At 45.5% G+C, this 18,611-nt stretch overlaps 1 protein-coding gene across 4 annotated transcripts in view; it reads left to right on the forward strand.

The window, feature by feature from the left end:
* DOCK11 (dedicator of cytokinesis 11) overlaps window positions 1-18,611 on the forward strand; it is a 199,805-nt gene that overhangs the window by 64,892 nt on the left and 116,302 nt on the right. For all 4 annotated transcript variants that reach the window (XM_023249253.2, XM_045051137.1, XM_023249251.2 and 1 more), the window contains exons 7-12: window positions 3,503-3,637; window positions 6,062-6,239; window positions 6,659-6,738; window positions 8,103-8,186; window positions 12,422-12,562; window positions 13,981-14,193. In XM_023249253.2, coding sequence (XP_023105021.1) covers window positions 3,503-3,637; window positions 6,062-6,239; window positions 6,659-6,738; window positions 8,103-8,186; window positions 12,422-12,562; window positions 13,981-14,193 — 831 coding nt within the window. The remainder of the gene's footprint in view (window positions 1-3,502; window positions 3,638-6,061; window positions 6,240-6,658; window positions 6,739-8,102; window positions 8,187-12,421; window positions 12,563-13,980; window positions 14,194-18,611) is intronic.

Here is an 18,611-nt window from a genome sequence, read left to right on the forward strand (position 1 = left end):
TTCAGATCCCTTTCCCTCTCTATTGTAATGATGTGCTTTGCTAATATTGGAAGTGGCGGCTGCCACAAAACGTCTTTGCTTGGTGAGGCAGCTGTACGTGAAAAAAAATTTCGCGGACTATAATTTGACTCCGTACCACAAGTGTTTTGCTCTGTGTTTTCCTTTCCCTTGCCACTCTCTTTGTTGCTGGCTATGGACTCTGCAAGTGGATTCTACTCGAGTTTTAGGTTTGAATCACAGGTCAGATTCTAACGGGCTTGTAATTTTCACCTGGGAGATGAGCTTTCATTTGTGCCATGCATAATTACTGTCATAGCTTTGAAACAGGGGTGTTTTGTTCCTGTGGGCACAGTGTGTCGTTTTAGGTTGTCTGGTCTCATCATTTTCATTTATTTATTATTTTTAAAAATTATTTTTGTTAAAAGTTTTTTAAATGTTTTTGTTTTTGAGAGAGAGAGAGAGAGAGAGAGAGAGAGACCGAGCGTGAGCGGGGGAGGGGCAAGGAGAGAGGGAGACCCAGAATCCGAAGCAGGCTCCAGGCTCCGAGTTGTCAGCACAGAGCCCCATGTGGGGCTCGAACCCATGAGCTGTGAGATCGCGACCTGAGCCGAAATCGGAGCTTAACCAACTGAGCCACCCAGGCGCCCCGATTTTTATTTTAGAGAGAGAGCACATGCAGGGGAGAGGGGCAGAGGGAAAGGGAGAGAGAATCCTAAGCAGGCTCCATGATCAGCATGGAGCCCGGGCTGGTAGGGCTCGATTCCACGACCCTGGGATCATGACCTGAGCCAAAATCAAGAGTCAGATGCTCAGCCGAGCCACCCAGCACCCCTGGTCTCGTCATGTAAATAACAGATATGAACCATTGTCATGAAAATAAGCAAACATATACAGTTGAGTTGAACAGTGCAGGGAAGTGGGGACCGGGTTAGGGGCGCCGACCCCCTGCGCAGTGGAAAATCCCTATGTAAGTTTTGGCTCCCCGAAAACTTAATTACTGATAACTCGTTGACCTGAAGCCTTATGGATAACATAGCCAGTCAATTAACACATATTTTGTATATGATATGTATTATATACTGTATTCTTACAATAGAGAAAAGAAAATGTTATTAAGAAAGTCATAAGGAAGAGCAAATACATTTACAGTATGGTAATGTGTTAAAAAAAAAAAAATCCATGTGTAAGTGGACCCGGGCAGTTCAAAACCACGTTGTTCAAGAGTCAGCTGTGTGTATGTATTTGTGTGTGTATAAAATCAGCACTGTGATTAACGTTTTCCTTATATATGAATCTAGGTTTCTTCAGCTATAGCTCCTGTAAACTTAAATGTAGGTGAATGAAATATGAGAAGTATATATTCTCGTATTGTGAGATCACGCACACACACTTTCTGTACCTTCGTAGTAATATTTGCTTGATTGGCGTTGCAAAACAAAGTGATAATTTTCTGTTTGGACTCCTTTCTGTTGATCTGCAAACCCACATGGCCGCTCCCTGAAACAGAAGCCGTAGCATTTACCAGTCTAACCTGTTAGGGTGTTCCTCGCACTGGTATATTTTTGTCATTCGTTCTAAAATCAGTGATACTGAAACAAGTCGAAATTAATTACAAGCGTATTATTTCTCTTCATTGATTTTCCTAAAAAGAAATGCCCCTTAAAATGTATATATATTTGCTTATTCATGCTATGGAAAAATAAATTGTTGGCATTTCAAATACTTGGCCAGAAATTGTCATTTTCGAGAATGATCTTGCCAAATAATACTCTTTCCATAATTAAAGTTCTTCAAATAGTCTGAGACTGCACTGGATAATCAGATGGGTGATTGGAAGTGGCAAGCTTAAATCTTAAAGCCAACTTCTGTAAGGCAAGAAGCATAAGAAAGTGCTTCCTCAATAATCGCCAAGAGCCTGTGTCCCGGCCTCTTTCCATTCCCACCCATTCCCACCCTGGAATGATGTTAGATCCAGCATCCTGGGGAATTTTACCAGAACAGATGCTTGACACAGTCTCCAGGCTGTGGCTTATTAAAAGAAGCATAGGCTCATCAGAGAGCTCCAAATCCCCCTTCCACCTCTTTGATCAGGTCTAAGGCTTCGTAAGGGAGCCTAGAGGGCCGGCCAGAACAAATCCGACTGTCTACCTCCTTCTCCCCGTTCCTGTGGGTTTTGCTGTGAGTTGGTAGTGAAAGGTTCCTCCGTAACTGTTGTGAATGCCTGATTGCAAATCACAATCCCATTGGGCTTATTGACTCAGATCTCAGCATTCTGGGCACTCGGGGGACAACCGGGAGGCAAGCAGTGACTCTCCCTGTTTCCCTGCAAGTACATTCTAGGCTGGGCTTCCAGAAATGAGGACATGGAACAATATAGGCGAGTCCACTAAGGTGTGCAGGTGAGATGAAAATACATCATGGGGGCTATGTGTATGTATATACATTTTTTATTTTTATTTTTTCGCCGTACATGTCTGTCTTTTTCTTCAAACTTCCAGAATATTTTTGTATTTGTGCTTGGATTTGTGGTGATGTGAATGGAATTATGAGAACCCACTCATGGTTTTGCAATTAAATGGGGGGAAAGGACGCTACAGTGAAACGGACAGTGAGCCAGATACAAAAATGCTTTATAGACTTGACTTTTTAAAAAGCTTATTTTCAGTTATTTTGAGAGAGAGAGAGATAGCAAGCAAGCAGGGGAAGGGCAGAGAGAGAGGGAGACAGAATCCCAAGCAGGCTCCGCACTGTCCACACAGACCCCCTCCCGTGGGGCTCGAACTCACAAACCATGAGATCATGACCTGACCCAAAATCAAGAGGTGGGCGCTTAACTGAGCCACCCAGGTGCCCCAATGCCTTGTCAACTTTAAAGTGTTAAAACAGGGGCGCCTGGCTGACCCACTCAGAAAAGCACGTGACTCTTGATCTCGGGGTTGTAGGTTCGAGCCCCACGTTGTGTGTAGAGATTCCTTAAAAATCTTTAAAAAAAAAATAAAGTGTTAAAATGTGTTAAAAAACAAAAAAACAAAAAAAGGTCTTCTCTAGATTAACTGAGAGGAAATCCCTTGCCTTGAACTTTCTCATCTTTTTTTTTTTTTTTAATTTTTTTTTTTCAACGTTTTTTTATTTTTTGGGGACAGAGAGAGACAGAGCATGAACGGGGGAGGGGCAGAGAGAGAGGGAGACACAGAATCGGAAACAGGCTCCAGGCTCTGAGCCATCAGCCCAGAGCCCGACGCGGGGCTCGAACTCACGGACCGTGAGATCGTGACCTGGGTGAAGTCGGACGCTTAACCGACTGCGCCACCCAGGCGCCCCTGAACTTTCTCATCTTAAGAAAGTGAAGATAATTGTAATTCCTGATAACTGCTCAGAGTTGTCTGAAGATTGTCCAGATGTAATGACTGTGGCAAGCCCTTCAAGGTTTTTAGTTCGAATAAGCTGTTCAAACGCATTGTATATGTAACAAATGTATCATTGCTGGGTTTTCCCCTTGTAGGTATTCAAGAGACGGTATTTTTACTTGACTCAACTTCCTGACGGTTCATATATTCTCAATTCCTATAAAGATGAGAAAAATTCAAAAGAATCTAAAGGTTGCATCTACCTGGACGCCTGCATCGACGTTGTTCAGGTAAGGCTATAGACGTTATCTTTTCTTCTCTTTCTTCTTCTTCTTTTTTTAAATGTTCACTATTTTTTGAGAGAGCAAGAGAGCCCACGCATGCCTGCGCACGTGCGCGCGCGCACACACGCACGCACTCGCCAGGGAGTGGCCGAGAGAGGGAGACAGAGGATCAGAAGCAGGCTCTGTACTGATGCGAGGCTCGAACTCACGAACCGTGAGACCATGACCTGAGCCAGAGTCGGGCGCTTAACCGACTGAGCCAGCCGGGCGCCCCTCCTTCTCTTTCTTGAAGAGGGTTATCAATCAACTATTAAGAACGTCAGCATTTTTCTGTCTTGGTCAGTGGCATCTCCATCCACCAAAACATTTACACTAGGAACCTGTTCTCGCTCTGTGCCAGTATTCAGTCGGAGTCTGGCTCCGAAGTGCTTCTTGATCTCTTCCCTTCTTTCCGTTCCCTTCCTCTGGTTCTCCTTTTTGTCTGCTCTTGCCTAGAGTCTTGCCTTCCTGCCTTCTGATTTGTTTTCTTGGGGCAGCCCATCTTCCTCAGACATAGATAGGGTCCTTCACTTGTCTACTTAAAACCTCTTGGTTCTTGATTTATTATCTTGCAGTGGGAGAGCTGAACCTCGTACTGTGACCTTACAGGTTACAGTGATTTGGCCTCACCCCGCTTTCTAACCTCATGCCCCCTGCACCCCTTATACAGCTCATGTTATGCTCTACTCCGCTCATGTTGGGATTAGAGGGACTGTCTCTTATTCATGTCTCTGTCCCCTGTAATAATTAGCAGCGTTGCGGACTGAGTAGAGGCCTCGCAAGTGTTTGCTGATTTGAATTACTGAGGGGGCATGGACAAAGATGCAGTGGGAGACAGGGCAGACAGATGGCGTAAGTAGGAAGTCGATTGGTCAAGAGATGGAGCCATCACTACAGAGCCAGCTGATGAAGAGGCAGGAGATGCTGGTTCAGTGTCCTCATCCTGCCTGAATCTTATTATCAATCCCACTTACGATGAATTCAACTCAAATGAGATTGTCATGCGGATCGAATAGAAAACACTTTAAGAAATAACAAGATCTGGGTCGCCTGGGTGGCTCAGTCGGTTAAGCATCTGGGTCTTGATTTTGGCTCGGGTCACGGTCTCACGGTTCATGAGGTTGAGCCCCCTGTCGGGCTCCGCGCTGACAGCATGGAGCCTGCTTGGGATTCTCTCCCCTCCCCGCCCTCACCACCACCCCCCCACTCCCCCCACCCTCACCCCCCCCGCCCTGCCCCTCCCCAGCTTGCACGTGAGTCTGCATACGTGTCTGTGTGGGTGTGTGCACGTGCACGCTCCCTCCCTCTCTCTCAAAATAAACATTTAAAAAATATATAAAGATCTATGTAAATAAAAGTTACCTATATATAGAAAGCTACAGCTTTCTTATCTTACTGGAATAAAGAAGGTACGTGATTCCTAGATTTTCTCGATTAGCTCCAGTCCAGATTGACCGCCCTTTATAGTGTTCCCAGCCACTGCTTTCTCCTTGCATTTATGATTCCCCCTCCCAAATATTTTCAAATATATAAATCTTGATGATTTGCTACTGCCGCTTGATTTCATGCTTTGCTATACTTTGAAGATGAGAAGGAGGAACTTTGTTGGTTCCTTCTTGAATGATGACCACGTGGTGGAAAATGACTGATTCATGAACCTTTCTTGAAATTAATGCTGAGGTAGTGGGGAGCGGGGAGAGTGTGTCATTTCTTTTGTCATGACAGAGAAGGTGGTAATGTAAAAGAATGTGTCATCATGTTTGAGGAGAGGAGGAGGCTTTTATTTTCCTTCTGTGCTAGTATTCAGCATAGGTCATTCCCATAATTTTTACCGAGAGCCACAATTTAATGTGAACCAACCATAGTCTTCGTTTATGCTATTGTGATGCATTTCATGTTATGCACAGTAACGTGAATTAGGTATCGAAACCTCGTTTTATGGTGTGATATAAAGCAAGTGCCAGGTTTATTTCAAAGCACATCGGAGCTTGTTTCCAAGGGCTGATTTTGAAAATCTATAAATATGCAAGAAAAACTTGAAGCAGGGTAGAGAGAATTAAAAACATTTGCTTATTTTGATGCTGGTGGTTCGATTCTCTAGATGGGAAAAGGCCTTAAGTGATAATCCTCAGTCAACAAGTCATGTCTTAATGCCAACTTTGTGCATGTAGCACTGTGCCCAGTATAGAGGGGAATAAAAATGGCACATTTGACATGGTCATTCATCGTCTGGGAGTTTCTGTTTCTTGTTGAAAGAAGCAATTCTTTCATGACAGTATTGACGTGCATATGTGCTGAGCGGAGGTAAAAAATAAACTAATGAAATCTAATATTGAAAAGGTAACTAACTGGACACATGCTTTTGCTTTTTCTTTTCTTCTTTTTCTCTAGTGCCCCAAAATGCGCCGTCATGCATTCGAACTCAAGATGTTAGATAAGTATAGCCATTATCTGGCTGCTGAGACTGAGCAGGAAATGGAGGAATGGTTGCTAACTTTGAAAAAGATTATTCAGATCAATACCGACAGTTTAGTGCAAGAGAAAAAGGAGACAGTAGAAACAACACAAGGTCAGAATTTTTAAATGATTCATTATCGAGGTAGAGCTCTTATCTTTAATCCATGGGAATGTCCTTTGTGTAGGGTAAATACAGAACTCTTAATCTTGAAGGTTGACCTACTTCCTCATTAAAAGTGACTATGGAGGTTGATAGATTTTCTTTCTTTCTTTTTTTTTTTTTTTTTTGTTTTGAAGAGTTGATGTTTCACGGGCTCTGACACATGAAATATCACCAGACTAAAACGGATAGGGAATTCATGGCAGATTGTCAAAAGTCCATTAAAGTTTTCCCCATGCTTTCATAATCAAAATTCTTTGCAGTAAATCTAGTAGGAGAGGATGGGGTGGGAGAGATAGTTAGGATATTCTTCTTAGGTGATTAGTAATGGTCTGCATGGTTTGGAACATCTGCTTTTAATGAATTTGCAGAAGATGAAACTAGCAGCCAAGGAAAAGCCGAGAACATCATGGCCAGCTTGGAAAGGAGTATGCATCCGGAACTGATGAAGGTACATCTTTCTTATGGCAACTTGCCTTCAGCTGAGACAGTGCAGGATTAGCTATTAGTTTTAATGCTGGATTCCATTTGGCAATGTCATTTCTAAGTTAAAAACCACAGCAAATTAGTGAAACAGGTAGAGATTGTAAGAGAAAAGTTACACTCCTGCAGTTGGATTTACAACTATAAATCCTGCTGACAGTATAGAATATCTTTTTTTTTCCCCCTAGATGGCAGGAGGTACTGTTAAATTTGTGTGACTTTATTAATGTCATTCATAAAATAAATATTCTTCGTTCAAGGGGTATTGATGCATATTGAATGTGATATTCAGTCGAATGATCTGCATCTGTTAATTTCATGTGAAAATCACATATCCTGTATGTAAATACATACATACGCGTATATGAATAATTTCATCAGAGAAAGATTTTGGTGACCAGACATCATTTGTGTTAATTACTCCACTCTTTGAAGTTTGAAATGAGCTAACTTGGAAAGTGTAGAGGCGATTATCCTACCTATCTTAGTAGGTTACATATTTTACTCTGTGAACTCTATACCATAGCAGAGCAGAAGCTTATACCCCATTTATTCATTTAAATCCTCGTTAAACCTGTTGATATTTTCACTTGATTCTTCTTCTTGGACTACTAAATTACATAAGCTTAGAAGTTATTTTTTTCTACTTGAAATTTACGCTTCTCTTAAAAGAAAAAAATTTCCCTTCTCTTAAACTTCACAGCAATTTTCCAAAACTTAGGAACACGCTCATGAGCCCCTGATCTAGGTTTTCTGTGATTTTGTAGATTTTAATCTATCCTTTCGGAGTCTTTGACATTCCAGGCTATACAGCCCATTATGTTTTTCCTCAAGCGGTGGAATCGGAATTGTATATGATATCCCATGGCTAGCACCGTGGGTGTGGAGAAGATAGTGTTTTGTCATTCGTTTTTCTTTTGCATTCAAATCTCTCATATTCCTTTTTTGTACTGCGGTGGGTTGATCAAGATTCTTGATGTTATGAGAGGCACATAGAAGGTATAAGAACCTGATCTACAGCTTATCATGGGTCGTAGCAATGGTGACTCTCCACCCAGCACACGTTTTTTTATCTGCATTAAGTTATATGGAACTGGGAAATAGTATATTTTTTGAAGCTCTGTGAGAGGGTAGTTTCACAAACTAGGTATTTTTTTAAAAATAATCTCTACACCCACCACGGGGCTTGAACTCACGACCCCCAGATCTGGAATCGCACGCTCTCCCAACTGAGCCAGCCAAGCGCCCCACCTAAACTAGATATTTAAATGTTATTTAATACTGTTTTGAAGGAAATGAAGTAACGTTCGGTGTGTGTATTTTTAATTTTAGTACGGCAGAGAAACTGAACAGCTAAATAAACTCAGCAGAGGGGACGGAAGACAGAATCTCTTTTCTTTTGATTCGGAAGTCCAGGTATCAGTGACCTATTTCTTTAAATAATCCAAGAATCATCGCTTAGTCAGGTAAACAACATCTGTGAAATGTTGAAACCATTGATGTTTTGTACCACCGGGTCATACCTGTTGTTCTGTATTTGTCATGTTCACTTTGAACAAGTAGCTTAACAGCTAACTTCCTCAAGAGGACTGTCACATATGCAAATAGTTTGAGACTGAATACACATGTTTGTTTTTTTTTCCCCCTCCTTCCCTATATTCTTTTTAGTTCATCTCCTCAAAAGAGATAAATTAAAGAACCCTTGAAGATGGTGCTGGTACTCTTTTAACCCATTAAATACAAGTGTGATCCAGAGACAGCAGATCTCTGCAGTATAAAGAGGTCCTATGAGAAATGTGGTTGATTTTCCACTCTCGATGTTCATGTCTGGCTTGATCCCACTTCAAGGGGTAATTAGTGCGGGGATGTGCAGGTTTACGGGCAGTTGCGTATTTTAACCTCTTTCGTGAGAGCGAGGCACTTTTTGTACTAAGATCTGTGCACTTCATGTTTAATTCCGTATTTTCTCATTCAAAGGCTGATTTGTTTAAATGGAAAAACTCGACAGTATGTAAGTGTTACAGATATATTTCTTTTTTAAAAAATTCATTTATTGGGGCGCCTGGGTGGCGCAGTTGGTTAAGCGTCCGACTTCAGCCAGGTCACGATCTCGCGGTCCGTGAGTTCGAGCCCCGCGTCGGGCTCTGGGCTGATGGCTCAGAGCCTGGAGCCTGGTTCCGATTCTGTGTCTCCCTCTCTCTCTGTGCCTCCCCCGTTCATGCTCTGTCTCTCTCTGTCCCAAAAATAAATAAATGTTGAAAAAAAAATTAAAAAAAAATCATTTATTTTGAGAGAGAGAAGAGAGTGGGGCAGGGTGAGGGGGAAAGACAGAGAATCCCAAGCAGGCTCCACGGTGTGCGGGGAGCCCGATGCAGGGCTCGATCTCATGACTGTGAGATCATGACCTGAGCTGAAACCAAGAGCCGGACGCTTAACCACCTGAGCCACCCAGGTGCCCCTACAAATATTTTTCTTAACATACTTCACGAGAAAATGGAATTATTTGGGGAAAGACGGATTCTTTTTCCACTTTTTTCTAGTGAGATTTATAATGAAAATTTGGGGATTTTTTTTTTGAAATCGAAAAGTTTGCATTACATAAATAGCATTTATGTTTTTTTCTCAGTGAAAATAGATCAGAAAAATATAATTTGGGGAAGGCTGATTTTGTTTCTGCTTCGCACGGTTTTTTAATTTTTTTTTTTAATTTGACACGGGAAAAGTATATAGTCTATCAATAATGCAGGCATTTTTCCTTAATAAAAATACCATATGAGAAAATAATTTTGGAGGAAAAATTTTAAAACATGTTTTATCTCCTTTTTTCTTTCTTTTTTTTAAAGTTTATTTATTTATAAATGTTTATTTATTTTTGAGAGAGAGCACAAGTTGGGGAGGGGCAGAGAGAGAGAGAGAGAGAGAGAGAAAGAGAGAGACAGACAGAATCTGAAGCAGGCTCCAGGCTCTGAGCTGTCAGTGGAGAGCCCGATGTGGGGCTCGAACTCACAAAACCGTGAGATCATGACCTGAGCCGAGCGTCGGATGCTTAACCGGCTGAGCCACTCAGGCACCCCTCTCCTACTTTTTTTCCGTAGCATATTAGATTGCTTGTGTAAGTTATGTGATTTCAATAAAAAGGGGGGGTACAGGAGGACCTTTGGAGTACTGGTTCTTAGATACTCATTCAGAAGGTTGCTGATTCCAAACAAGCCTGAGCCTTTCATAGAGCCCCGCCGACTCCTCCCCCCCCCCCCCCCCCCCCCACGCCACACGATTGGGCTCTAATTGGACATGTCAGGCTCTTTCCTTGTATACAAAGAAGCCAATTGACTGTGGTTGAAACTCAATCCAGTATCTTTAAAAAATTTGTGGTGTAGTGTTTTTGTGGTCATGGAACTGAACTCAAGCATAAAAGCAGTTATCAGTGAGCTACAATCGTCGGTGAAGAATTCACCATTGCAGTGACACTTGGACGCCCAAAACGGTTGATTTTAATGTAGGGAAGGCAGTGTCCTTGCAGAGAAATCTGTGTTGTATGTGTCGCGTCCCTTTTCTGGGTGAAGTGCCATCATCCTATGCTATCAGCCTTCTCTTTCGACCCCAGTACGGTGTCTTGAGGGAGACTCTCTACCACCGACCTTAGAGCATAAAGACCACCTCGGCAGACCTGGGGGAAGGCTCTGTGTCCCAGCGTCTGTACTTGGAGGCCTCAGAAGGGAAAGGACTTGGGGGCTGGGGTGGTTTAGTCCAGTTTTCCTCGCATTCCGCTGTCTCAGGAAGATAGAAAGGAGAGCAGATAAATGGGCGGAAATTAGAATCGATCTCCATGGCAATGACTGGCCTCAGCCGGCTTTACAGATAAGTGTTCAAGAGGGAGCTGTCTAGTCCCACACATTTGTGCTCGGTTTGTAGATAAATAGACTCGGGAGGAAAAGGGTGCTTTCAGGTACGAATGTTATATGTAGGCCCGTTGAAGGAGGATTTTTTTTTGGTCAGTGATGCCGGCTAGGTCAGAAGGGCTGTAATTATCCAAGATTCTTCCGGCACAATACCTGTTTTGGCTTGAATTACTTAGGCAATTGAGAAAAAGCCTTGGGTTCCTTGGCTTGAGCTATCCATATTGGCAGTATATTCTACTCCGATTCACCGAGTCCTTTCCGCCTCCCCGGGCGCCGATCTTCTGGCATCCCCTCCCGTTGGTGAACACAACGTTAAATCTGTTCGGATCTTCAGAACAAACGGACGCACTCCGATCGCCTGAGCTGTGGGAGCCGAGGAGGAGGATGCTAGGAGTTTCTTTGAGGAGGGACAGAATTGGGGCGCCTGGGTGGCGCAGTCGGTTAAAGCGTCCGACTTCAGCCAGGTCACGATCTCGCGGTCCGGGAGTTCGAGCCCCGCGTCGGGCTCTGGGCTGATGATGGCTCAGAGCCTGGAGCCTGTTTCCGATTCTGTGTCTCCCTCTCTCTCTGCCCCTCCCCCGTTCATGCTCTGTCTCTCTCTGTCCCAAAAATAAAATAAACGTTGAGGAGGGACAGATTCCTCCCTTGCCGAGAGGAATTCCTTGACTCCCAATATCTGTTTTTAAAACTTAAAAAAAAAAAAAAATTGAAATACCAGTAATTGAAGAAAAGTCTCTCTCTCTCTGGCAGCCAGGGTACAGCCCCCAGCTCTGTGAGAAGCTGAGCTCATTGTTTGTCACTTTTCGAAGCAGACGCCTCTCCCTCTGTTCATCATTTAAACGTAGGTGGTCCCCAGGGTCTAGTTACCACTGACTCCCGAATTCACATCTCCAGCCCAGACCCCTGCTATTTTCCCAGCCACTTAGTAACCTCACTCCAACCGAACACATCCCACACTGAGCTCACCGTCTCTACTCCCCCTCCCCCCGTATCTGCTATTCTTTTTTATTCCGCAGCTGAGTTCCTAACAGCACAGTCAATTAGGGACCACCGTGTTATTCTGGATGCCTCGCATGTGCATTCGTGGCACTTTTGCCCCCCCTGCACACCTCATAAAAGACAAAAAAAAAAAATCTCTATCATCCTGGAATGTATGTTTTGTGGGGAAGGCCCGTCACCACTAAGTACATACCAAAAAAGTCGTGTTAGCAAACTTAAATCAAGGAAAGGGAGTGTATAGACTGTCAGAGTGTGCAGTTCTCTATAGGGAGTGAAAGAAGGTCTCTGTGGAAATGCCAATTGACCGGAGACATGAATGAAATTAAGGAGTAAGGCATGCATCTAACTGACAGAACAGCAAGTGCAAAGGCCCTGAGGCGGGAGTGTACTTGGGGTCTTGGAGAAATAAACAAGGAGGCCAGTGTGGCTGGAACAGAGCGTGGGGGATGGGGTCAGAGGAGTTGGGGGAGGTAGGGACTCACGTCCTATAGGGCTTTGTCGGCCGTGGTACAGACCTGTGACTTTTCCAGTGCCTTAGATCAGAGTCTCATCATCTCCCTCTAGGATTTCTCTGTCGGTGTTTGAACCTTAGTGTAAGAGCTCTACAAAGGCTTACCGAGTGAAAAAAATAAAATAAAAAGTTCAAATGAAGTATGAATAGAAAACTGTAGGATTCTGTGGTTTTTACTTAAAGACCTATATTCCTATGAATCCTCTTTTTAACAAAATGACTTCTTCTCCCCTGTTTTGTAGAGGTTGGACTTTTCAGGAATCGAGCCTGATATAAAGCCATTCGAGGAAAAGTGCAATAAACGTTTCCTGGTAAACTGCCATGATTTAACTTTCAATGTCTTGGGTCAAGTTGGAGACCATGCAAGAGGACCAGCCACAAATGTATGTATGACTTGTCCTTCCACCTCCCCTAAAGCAGGGCATTGAGGAAATGCTGTTTTTGCTTTGTCACTAGAACGAATTTATGGGATGAAAATTCCATTGCTATACGCTATGATAGATTTGACACGGAGGCATTTCGTGTCATTTGGCATTTCTCTTTTGCCAAAATGTGAATATGGTCTCGTCTTGAGAGGATTCCCGAACGTCTTGACCTATTCAAAACAGCAGATAGAGTAGGGTGTTGACGTTCACAAGGGACATGTCCCCAGAACCTGGAAAATCCTCCTTGTTGCGAATTCTCCCAGAGAATAGGACTTCTTCTGTGACCTGGCTCATCACGGGGTGTCCCCAGGCGGGGATACGGATGCTCTGCAGTCAGCTAGCCTCACTCGTTCTCCTCGAGTGAGTTCATTTTGTTCTTCACCGAAAACTGTAATTAGCAGCTGTCACGGATCATTTGAGTTACTCAGAAATACTTGCAACTGTAAATGTTAAATCACCAAAGAGACGGCGTTTTCTGTTCATCTTTAGTTTTTGGTTCTGGCTTTGTCTTTGAAAAGTATCCACAGTGAGGATTCAGTCCCTTCCAAAGTCGCTGCAAGGCACCAGCAGACTTTCTGTGGATAAAGGGTTAATCTTTATGCCGTTTGGCACAAAATCGCTCTTTGTGACCGGCTTTCAAATGCCATCTGTAGGGAGGAATCGTGGCCTTCCCAAACTGCTGACGGGGCAAAGCTTTTGTCAAGTAATTTGATGTTGATGGATATTAGCACTTATTAAATGTATCATCAAGTAAGCGGTGGCATAACAAAAGGGAAGATTTAGGTCTATTCTACAGTATTGGCATTATTTTTCGGTAATGTCAGTAAACCTACCGAGAATTACATTTTATTCATAGAACAATTGGCGTGCTTTAAATGTGCCTTCGGAGTTGGACGCATTAGAAAAAACATACGACTCGTAAAATTATTTACGCCTGACAAAAGTGAACATTGGATAGCCTGTTATTTTAGAATACTCTTTCTTTTTTTTTTTTTTTTTCAACGTTTATTTATTTTTGGGACAGAGAGAGACAGAGCATGAACGGGGGAGGGGCAGAGAGAGAGGGAGACACAGAACCGGAAACAGGCTCCAGGCTCCGAGCCATCGGCCCAGAGCCCGACGCGGGGCTCGAACTCACGGACCGCGAGATCGTGACCTGGCTGAAGTCGGACGCTTAACCGACTGCGCCACCCAGGCGCCCCTAGAATACTCTTTCTTATATGCAAACGAGCCCGAAAGCCATCGTAGCTGTTCTACTCAGAAAAGAACCGTAATCACCGCGCCTCGAGGAATAAAAACATTGTCTTGTCGTGTGTCTTCCCTCCCGCACCCCACTGAAAGGTCTTCCCTTCAACATGCCCTTGTTTTCATTCCAGGTTGAACCCTTTTTTATCAATCTCGCTTTATTTGATGTGAGGAACAATTGTAAGATTTCAGCTGACTTCCACATAGACCTGAATCCCCCGCCTGTCCGTGAAATGCTGTGGGGTGCTTCTGCGCAACTGGCCGCCGACGGACACCCGAGAAGCTCTTTACCGGAGTCTTTTATTCATGGCATTGCAGAATCCCAGTTACGCTACATAAAGCAGGTAGAGCGCGATCTTCTAGCGTTCGGAGTAAGAAACGGAAAGCCCCTTGGGTGGTTTCATCCGCTCACACGATGCTTTCGTGGGCGTCTCTTGTGAAGGTGTGTGGCTAGATGTTTTCCCCTGGGGACTGACGTTAGAGGGACAGGATGGAAACCAGCATGCGCCGGTAGTGGGTCAGCGAAGTCACCTTTTCAGCGGGGCCGTGACGGGAGTCTCAGAGGAAGTATCCTGTGAGCTGGAGAACGAAGGTGACACGGACAGGCACAGACACACGGCCACACTCGGGCACGCTTCTGAGCAAGGCAGTAGATGCCTTCAGGCCAGTTTCTCTGAAGAAAGAAATTGACCCGACGATCATCTCCTGTCCCTAATTCCCATTTCCATTAGGAGTAGGTAGCTTGTGTTTGCTTTTGGTTTTTGTCTTGGTGCGCAGTCTTTATTTCAGAGATTTCTTAAGACACCATTAGGTTTTTCCTTAGATTTTGTTTTGTTTTTTAGTTTTTGAGGGAGGGAGAGAGAGACAGAGATTGCAAGCGGGGAGGGGCAGAGGGAGAGGGGGACACTGACAGCAGGGAGCCCGATGCGGGGCTCGAACTCAAAAAATCATAGGCTCATGACCTGAGCTGAAGGTAGACGCTCAACCGACTGAGCCACCCAGACGCCCCTTCCTCAGATTAAAAAAAATTTTTTTTTGAGTTTTATTTAAGTAATCCCTGCACCCAGTGTGAGGCTCGAACCCACAACCCCGAGATCAAGAGTCACGCGCTCTGCTGACTGAGCCGGCTTTGTGCCCCCACATTAGATTTTTCCTTAGGACATGAGCAGAGGTCACCCCCTTGCAGAAACTTAGGAACTGTGTACAGAACTTTACAGAACAGAGGATAACACTGTAGCCGAAGCCTGACTATGGATCCAAGAATGGAGTTCCCAGCAGACTCCATGAAGAAGAGGAAATTAGGCAAGGAAGGGAAGGTGCCCATCTGAATGAAACTTCGGCCACCATCAGGGCACGTCTTGTGATGGTCACAGATTGGAGGCTCTGTTTCTGGAAGGTTCGAGAACAGCCTAGGGGTTCCATGTGTCTATCTGGCTACACCCCTGGCTGAGGTGCCATTAAGTTCCCTCAAATTCCTGGCCAGCCAACCCCCCCTACAGCAAAAGGTCCCCACAGATTCCTCCAGAAATTATTCCTGTCGGTGGCTTGGCGGTGGATGCCCCAGAACCAGTCTCCCATGTTGTCTGGAATCTGGAAGCTTCATTTGTGAGCTGGCAGTGTTCATGCTGACCCCACATGAATAGGTAGTTTTAATGGAGCATAAAGGGTCTTTATAACGAGGAGCTCTGGTTGCAGAGCAATGGGAGGGAGCTGCTCATGTCACATATGTAATGCTGTGCCCTTCTGTCCTGTCTGGTGCAAAGAAGCCCCTTCACAAGGAGCCTGACGCTTCCCTGCCATTTTGACCTCTGGCCAGACTGGCAGCCATGAGAGGTTAGGCAGAGCAGAACTGATGGTCTTCCTTCTCGACTTTTGCAACTCAAAGGAAAATAGAATGTAGCATAGAGTTTCAGTTTCTGCTTTCTTTTTTTCAACGTTTATTTATTATTGAGAGAGAGAGAGAGAGAGAGAAAATGCGAGCGGGGGAAGGGCAGAGAGAGAAGGAGACACAGAATCTGAAGCAGGCTCCAGGCTCCGAGCCGTCAGCACAGAGCCTGATGTGGGGCTCGAACCCACGAACTGTGAGATGATGGCCTGAGCCGAAGTCAGACACTCAACCACCCAGGCGCCCCTAAATTTCTTTTTGTTAATGTATATTTATTTGGTTTTGAGAGAGAGAAAGACAGAGCATGAGTTGGGGAGGGGCAGACAGAGAGGGAGACACAGAATCCGAAGCAGGCTCCAGGCTCCGAGCTGTCAGCACAGAGCCCGACTTTGGGTTGGAATCCACGAACCGCGAGATCATGACCTGAGCCGAAGTCGGACGCTTAACCGACCGAGCCACCCAGGTGCCCTTCTTTTTTTTAATGTTTATTTATTTTTGAGAGAGAGAGAGAGAGTCAGGGAAGGGCAGAGAGGGAGAGGGAGGGGGAAAGAATCCTAACCAGGCTCCACACTTTCGGCGCAGGGCCCGATGTGGGGCTCGAGCTCATGAACCATGAGATCATGACAGCTGAAATCAAGAGTCGGAGGCTCAATCGACCGAGCCAGCCAGGCGCCCTCTGGGTCACTCACGTCCTTAAAGGCTCTTATAGTATTCCATTGACGTACCTAACCAGGATATTTGTAATTTGGGGGTGTCGTAAATAACACTGCTTTGAACGTCCACGTGCACACATGTTAGCTCGCTTGCTGAGTTATCTCCTTAGAATAAATACCAGGCATCCGGGTTTCCTGGGTTCAGGATTATGCTCACTGGTACAGATTGCTGCGTGCCGGGGGAAGACTTTACATGTACAGTGAACTTCCCTCTTTGGGCTTTCCCCGTGTTGCCTCTTAGTTTGTTGCTCAGATTATACTTATCACATATGTGAACATATGTTCACTACTGCAGCATATGCTTCTGAAAGAGATTGAGCCTTCGACTTCGGCTCAGGTCATGATCTCAAGGTTCGTGAGTTCGAGCCCTGCATCGGGACGGCTCGCTGCGTCAGTGCAGAGCCTTGCTTCGGATCCTCTGTCCCCCTCTCTCTTTGCCCCTCCCCTGCTGGCTCTCTCTCTCTCAAAAATAAACAAACATTTAAAAAAAAGACATTGAGGGGCACCTGCATGGCTCCGTCGGTTAAGCGTCAGACTTCGGCTCAGGTCACGATCTCCTAGTTTGTGGGCTCGAATCCCACGTCGGGCTCTGTGCTGACAGCTCAGAGCCTGAAGCCTGCTTCAGTTTCTGCCTCTCTCTGTGCCCCTCCCCTGCTCACACTGTGTCTCTCTCTCTGTCTCTCAAAAAAAAAAAATGAACATTAAAAAAAATTTTTTTAAATAAATTAGAAAAGATTGAGCAAATACTTCCCCATTGCTCAGCTTGTATGTTCAAGGCATGGAGTTGTAATTGTGGTCGTGGGCATCATTACTGCTGTTGGGGAGGTGAGGGAAGGACAGATCGGGAGGTGAAGTAAGCTGGCCACCATAACGTGGTCACAGAGTGGGGAAGGCAGGATCGGAACCAAGGTCGGGCCGAAAGACCCCAATCGACAATGTCTGGAACAACGTAAGTAAGGGCTGCGGCCTCTAACGCGGTGGTCGGAGACGCATTCGGAACGCAAGGAGGGTTCAGGGGTCGGGAGTTAACGGAGAGGGGGCTGCGCGGAAGATGTGGGGCTTGACAGAAACCTCAGGAATACGTGAGAGGTGAGAAGGGGACAGCGATGGGCAGTGGCCCTAAATGGCTTTATCGTCATGCACCCTTTTCAGGTCAGCTGATGATGATACCAGGAGGCGGTCATTTACTCCAATTAGTTGAACATTCTATTTTGGAGAAGTCCCCCCCCCCCCCCCCCCCGACTTCTTCCCATTTACGACTAGGAAGCCGTGCTGTGTCAGAGAGAGACTGGATGTTAGCAGATCGGAGCCCAAATCCCAGCTTGTCGGTTCTTGAGCAGTAACAACAAGTTAAGCACTTCTTGGCGCCATTGTGTTTCTCTTGCTTCTTTACGGAGTCCCTTATTTTCACCACACCCCAGCAAAGTAGGTGGGTACTGTGGCCATACCCATTTTACAGATGAGCACACTGAGGCACAGAGACCTCCAGGAGTAGCTTGCCCAAAGTCCCAGAACTTAGAAGATGAAGGACAGGAGCCGAAACTGGCTCTGGCCAGTTTCAAAGGCCAGGTTTTTACCCTGTAAACCCTGCTTCCGTGTCACCCTAGAAAGAGGGAAACTACCCAGTTCCCCAGGCATCTCCAGAAAGGACTTTCGGGCAGCTCCGTCCCTTCCAGCAGGGCTATTCAGATGGCAGCATTATCTACAGGAAGAGGCAGCTCCCAGGGTTTGGTGGACGGTGGGTGTTTGGGGGCCATTCTAGGCCCTCCATTGCCACCTGTTCATTGGAGTCTTTCTCTCCAGTGGCTTCCCTGAGGACCAACAGGGTGACCACGGGAGAAGGAAGGAGTTGGATCCATCGAGTAGTTCTGCCTCCCTGACATCAAACAATCACTATGACCAGTCCCTTTATTCTCAGTTGCCTGGCACTTTCTTCCCAGATGCCCTGACAGAGCTCGGCCCCCCGTGTCTCCCAAGGTCAGACCTGATTTACTTTGGGTTGGGGTTGTGGGGGAGATGCTGACTCGTGGGGGCCTGCCTCCCTGTGGCTGTGTGGGCTCCCCCCCTGGCGGGGGGAGCAGTTGTTGGGCTGGTGAAAGGGTACAGACTCCCCCCTCCCCCAAAGCCTTGCCGTGCTATGGGGTATGTAAGTGCCGGGCACTGG

The sequence above is a fragment of the Felis catus genome, chromosome X, assembly GCF_018350175.1.
Source record: "Felis catus isolate Fca126 chromosome X, F.catus_Fca126_mat1.0, whole genome shotgun sequence".
Taxonomy (NCBI): Eukaryota; Metazoa; Chordata; class Mammalia; order Carnivora; family Felidae; genus Felis; species Felis catus.